At 36.0% G+C, this 6,196-nt stretch overlaps 1 protein-coding gene across 1 annotated transcript in view; it reads right to left on the bottom strand.

Moving 5' to 3' along the window:
- Nucleotides 1-3,944: 3,944 nt before the first annotated feature.
- Nucleotides 3,945-6,196, bottom strand: part of LOC134872093 (oligophrenin-1-like) — a 28,942-nt gene continuing 26,690 nt past the window's right edge. The window contains exons 22-24 of the mRNA XM_063895222.1: nucleotides 5,522-5,572; nucleotides 4,951-4,998; nucleotides 3,945-4,819 (exon numbers count right to left, since the gene is read on the bottom strand). Of these exons, the coding sequence (XP_063751292.1) occupies nucleotides 4,956-4,998; nucleotides 5,522-5,572 (94 nt within the window). The 3' untranslated portion in view covers nucleotides 3,945-4,819; nucleotides 4,951-4,955. The remainder of the gene's footprint in view (nucleotides 4,820-4,950; nucleotides 4,999-5,521; nucleotides 5,573-6,196) is intronic.

Below are 6,196 nucleotides of genomic sequence, written 5' to 3'. Positions count from 1 at the left end.
TTTGACAAGTGTCAGATGGTACTTTGTGCATTCCCAAAGTGAAGCAATAGTGGGATAATTTAGCCCTCAATACATGTTTAATTCATCTTGGAAGTCCAGTAAACAGTGTGCTTGCTTCAGTGAGAACACACACTGTTTTGTGTGGATGCTCCTCTCTACGAGAGCCTCGCACTTGGCCGCATATTAATTTGCAGCTCAAGGTTATTTGAATTGGCAAGAATTTGGCAAGGGAGTTTCTGCCAGTGATTATTGTTGGAAAAGAAGTCCAAGTCTAAATACTGGGGATGCACATTAGCTAGTCACTTTTACAAATTGAGGAACAAGCTGAATGTTGAAAGGAAAGTTTTGAGGCGGGGTGGCGAGGCTCTAACAGGTGGTGAAGGTTGGAATGTGGAGGAGGCAAAGAAATTGCTATGTGAGTTTAAAATTGGTTGCATAATGCACGACACGTGGTCCGTTTTTCATTTGGTTTTAAGCGTGAAAGTTTACCATTTTATCTTGTTCCATAAATTATGAATTTATTTCCTGTTGACAAGATATTCGAATGGGAGTGTATAAAGGCCAAACATCATGGAAACACGCCACATAAATGATGTCCATGGAGCCAATGTGGTTAGGTTTCAGTCAGACAGCTTTGTTTTGATTGGCTTTACAGAGCAGATTCTATCAGAACAATTCGATAAGCTCCGTCCTCCATGCGAGTTTATTCATTGGTTACTGTCTGTGGCCGGAGGAGAGACTGCAGGGACCATCAACAAACTACATATATTCAACCAAACCTTTTGGTGTAGTCCAAACAGCAAGAATCCCTTAATGTGTGAAATGACTTTGTTTGCGCTACACGGTAAAGCAGTGAAGCTATGCAAAATATTTCAAAATAAATATTCACCTGTCATATTTTACCAACCTTTTTGGTGAGGTCCAAAAGAGGAGCCTAATAATGTGTGTAATGAGTTTGGTTGCACTTTAAAGTAAAATGTTCTATTCCTTCAAAACTACTGGTTTAGTGCCACCGGCAGGAGACTATTGATGTCTGCAATACGTTTGGTTGCAATATGAAATTAGTGCAAGGTTATTCAATAAAAAAAGTTTACAATAAAACAATCTCCCCAAATGTTTTAAAAGTATATTTCCATAAAACTGCTCTGAGCAGCAATGCACCATTGATGTGTGAAAGGGGTTTGGTTACATTATATTATTGTGTAAGTAATTGAAAATAGTTTGAAATAAAAAGCAAGAATTGATTCGGCGTTGCTGTTTGCTGACGTCCCTACAGTCTCTCTTCCGCATACAGAAACCAATGAATTTGCGTGGAGGACGGAGCTTATGGAACTGTTCTGATAAAAACTGCTCTGTAGCTCTTTGTCTACTGTGCTATGGTTGTAAAATCACGTTGTTTGTATTTCTTTTGAGTTATTGATCCGCGAAGTTCGAATCTGTCAATATCTTTCTAACTTTACCGAACTTTCAACCCCTTCCTTTCTCATCACTCCCCAGCAGCTCTCTATTCTTTCATTTTTTCAAACGTGCAAACTTTTTAATTTAATCGAGGCTTCAAATTAGGCCTATATCTCGTATATTTTTTTCCTCTATATGGCCACTCCCGGGCTCCGGAAAAAATAAATGTCTGTCATGGTAAAAAACATTTTGGTACATTTCACAGAAGTGTCTCAATAGTGCTATTAAGACAGTAGCCTACTTACATTTTTACAAGCGCTGGAAATAGAGCATCTTTAAACTTTAGTTTGTCAAATATGCTCATCAATAAATGAATCATAACAATATATATCCTCATCTCTCTGTTGTTTGGATTAGGTACACAAAACTCATACATTTGAATGTTTGATACTAGTCTACATGCACCCCTGGTGATGTGCTGTCATATTGTGAAACCCTCTGTTCCTCACTTGGCAGGTAACGTAACAGGATGGTGTGTGAGCCGTAACAGGTGCTGTTTTGAGCCCTGGGTGATGCAAAAATAAATATTACAACACATAGCCAGGCTTTATTTTGTGTTTATTTGAGACACAATTGCAAATATATTTTTAGTTTAATTTTTTGGGGTGAAATAACACAAATAAATTGGGTAGAATACCAATAACATACCATGGAGCAGTTACGAAGACGATGTGGATGAGGATACAAGAGTCCAGGAGTAGAGATTGGATTAGGTGTAATCAACACCAGAGGTGAATTGCAGATAAAACATATTTTTTGGACCAAATTAGATAGCTTACGAGATGGAGTAAATTGCAAACCTTATACCTGCTGAACATCAGTAATGTCATTTATGTTGGAATTTGTATTGAGCATGCATTTCGCTTGAAGCACTGCCCTCAGTCTCCTTTGGGAGGTCTAAAACGTCATGACGGAGTTGAAAGTAGTATTAAGAGCTTGGACTTCTCTCAATTCAAACATTTCCAGAAACCATTAAGTGGGAAAAGGTTTATTCTTTACATTAAACATTTAGTTTGGGACACCACAGGGCTCATTGTTTGGCCGTCAAGATACCCTATTCGATTTTACTAAACAATTATAATTGCCAAAATAATTCACCATGTTAATAAGGGCTAAAATCACAGAGGTCCCTCCAGAGGGAATAACCCTCCCACTCTCCCCCTGCCTTTAACGTCTCCATTGTACTCCTTTGTTTACTTCCGCAACACTTCACTATGTATCACTCGTGCTTCTATTGGCTAGCACTCCAACAAATTGTATGATAGGCTCGATTGGTAGACCAATAACCATAGTGCCGGCCAGCTAACCAATCAAAGAAGACTGGGCTCTGGTTTCAGACAGAGGGTAAAAATATGTGCTGCAGAACAGGTAGTATGAGAAAAATAAACATCTTATTGAACATTAAAGCATGGAAACATGTCACAGCAGAGGCACAAAATACAGATATGAACCTGAAAATGAGCAGAACATGTCCTCTTCAGTACACATTAGCATTGCTATGTGTTGTGATAATGCAAACATTCTCAAACAACCTGCATCAATTTTATCAACGGTTAACATGCAAAGGTTTTTGGCATACATTGTATCAAAAGTTGTGATTAACTGTGGCAAATGCAATTGCTGATCCCACTGTTCCCATGGCATATAAAAAGGAAACTCTTGATACAATGACAGTTTTTAAATAAAAATCAATATATCGAATGTTAACCCTCGTATTGTATAAGTATCGTATTGCCAGATTCTTGCCAATATACAGCCCTAGTGTAAAATTGTTCCTGTGGGTATTGTCCTCAGTATTCAATGTATTATATGTCCAATATATGTAATGATATGTTGGACATGTAAACGTTTTGAGAACTTGGAAAAGCGTTCAAATAAATACCATGCATTATTAGTGTATGGTGACAGACCTTCATATAATAATAATAATAATAATAATAAATTAATTTTATATAGCGCCTTTCAGGACTCTCAAGGTCGCTTTACAAAGAGTGTGTGTGTGTGTGTGTGTGTGTGTGTGTGAGTGCGTGTGTGAGAGCGAGTGAGGGTGCAAGTGCGCAGGGCGCCAGGTGGGGTTGTGAGGGGGTTAAAGTCCATAGGCCTCAGAGAAAAGGTGTGCCTTGAGGTGCTTTTTAAATGAATCAACTGAGGGGGCACAGCGGATGAGGGGGCACAGCATATGTTTCTAAAATCAACCTAAACTGAGACAGCACTTACATTTCGTTAATTGTATAACTTTGCAAACTGTTCTTGCACTCTTAGTTGGTATATAACACATTAGCTTTAATTAAAACGGTCTCACTTTAAATGGTGAAAATGGGTCTGGCACCAAGTTGTATTAGAGAGCAATAAACACCACATTAAGAAGATGTGTTACTGCTTTTCATCACCCCAGAGAACACATAAAAATAAATGGTAATAAGTAAGTACAAATGTGAAATATAAACTGTGGAATTGATTTCAATGTCAAAACACTAGGCCATACACAGCTTTGAGTAATAACATTCACTCAAGTATTATTTATTTTTTACATATTGCAACAAACAATTGTAACAAATTCTTATTTAAAAACATTTTTTGTTTCTCCAACAATTTATTTGAGTTTCAACAGACGCAGGTGAACGTCAAGGCTCTCTGGTGACACAAAATCAGAATTAAAGGAATGTACACTATTTTATGTTCCCTTTTAAACTTACGCTAATGTAATATTCATGGTGTAAATTCAAACTACACTGACAAGCAAAATACTTTTTGTAATGCCTCTTAAAAAGTGACTTATGGCTGAATGACACACTATGTCTAAACTGACAAACATATTTCAATCTAAATATTATTTTAAAAAGAAGTAATTACTCCCAAGCTGTAGCTTAAAATGAATTTGCTTCACCCAGCTCCTTGACAGACCAATACTTGTAAAATCTAAAGTCAATATTATGAATAATATTTCACAATTTCAAATTAATGAAAAATTAAACCTATTTAATCATTTTAGCCTAAGTAAGCTGTACCCATTAGTTTCCTTACACTAATATTTAACATTGTGAAATAACAAAAAATAAATGTAATATTATTTGACACAATTGTAAAGTGGCATGAAACATGGGGAAAACAACAATAATACTCCATCCTAACTTTGGAATAATAATGAAACACTTACAGGATTACTTTGCATTTACTCCAAAATTCCCTTTGCTACTGTGTTGCCTTGCACACCACTCTTGCGAATAAAAATCAAATAGATCCATTAATTTAAGAGTCACATCCTCAGAGTGTTGGCGGGGACTCCCTCCAGCTTGATCAGCACCCAACAGCACATGTAGAAGTCACATGATGTGGTCTGAGTCTCGACAAATTTAATTTTCTGAGGAAACAAAGCAAAAAGTTTTCGTCAAGTTCATAAAAACACATTAAAACAGATGCCTTTTATACACAAGTACACTGTGTGCATTCATTTCTATAATGCTGTCAAATCTGAAACAGAAAACAGCTCACCTCTATTACACATTTGAACTTGTTGATGAGGATGGAGATGCCGGTGGACTAAATTAGAAAACAGAAAAACAAGTCAATTATAAATTACATTTTTGGTTCCAGCTCACCCACAAGACAGCCCAGTATCCGCCTAAAGGTCCAAATAAGCAAAGAGCATGTCTATAAAATCTAAACAAAAAAGTCAGACTGTATGACCAATGCCCGAGTTATTGTAGTACTGTTGTTTGTAAAAAAACTGTCCACATTTGTCTAACCAATTTTCGTATTACACAGTTGTAAAATAATAAATCTGGTCAATAAAGACAAATATAAACTCTCTTTGATGAAACTCTCACACATTCCTCATTTCCATCACTGTGTGTGCAGGGAGTGCAACAGGGATCCTAAATTGGATCATCCAAGCAAATCATCAAAGATGACACACATGTTTCTATCTCCAGAATTACATCATTATGAAAAGAGTCAGATTTTAATCTTTTGTTGAGTTATAACCAACTGTACTGTAAAAGCATGTGGGGAAAAACCGGACAAACTAGAGTAAAGACAAAACAAAGAAGTGGCTTTTACATACCTGGCAACATGCCGAGAGGCATTCTCAAAAAACTTGGTTTTAGAAGCAACACTGCGGAAAAAGAAGCAGATATATTTGTAGTGTTGCAGATAAACATATTTTTTAAATTATTTGTGAGATTCTTTGTTAAAAAATGTTATGGTGACCATAGAACATCTTTCCAGGGACTACTGATGAAAAATAGCCTCTTGGCTGAGTGTGGCGCATCTATAGAAATGTATTTTTCATGTGGACTGAAAAAAAACAAATAAAAAAATAACAGGCAATTGAACCAAAAGAAAAATATAACTAAACATTCAAATGTATTTAAAAAAAATGTTTTAATAAATATAACAATGTTAAACATAAATATGAATTCATACAATTAAATCAAATATATTTTTATTTTACAGTGAAGGAAATAAGTGTTTGATCCCCTGCCGATTTTGTTAGTTTACCCACTTACAAAGAACTGAACAGTCTGTACTTTTAATGGTAGGTTTATTTTGACAGTGAGAGACAGAATATCAAAAAGAAAATCCAAATATGTACATCAAAAAAATATATAAATTGATTTGAGTTTAATTGTGGGAAATAAGTATTTGATCCCCTTGCAACCAACAAGAATTCTGGTTCCCACGGCCCTGTTACCACAGAGAAGCAGCTTGGTGTGTTTAAATATGATGTTGAACCACA

Source organism: Eleginops maclovinus, chromosome 11, assembly GCF_036324505.1.
Source record: "Eleginops maclovinus isolate JMC-PN-2008 ecotype Puerto Natales chromosome 11, JC_Emac_rtc_rv5, whole genome shotgun sequence".
Classification (NCBI taxonomy): Eukaryota; Metazoa; Chordata; class Actinopteri; order Perciformes; family Eleginopidae; genus Eleginops; species Eleginops maclovinus.
This window is presented reverse-complemented; position numbering and strand designations above follow the sequence as displayed.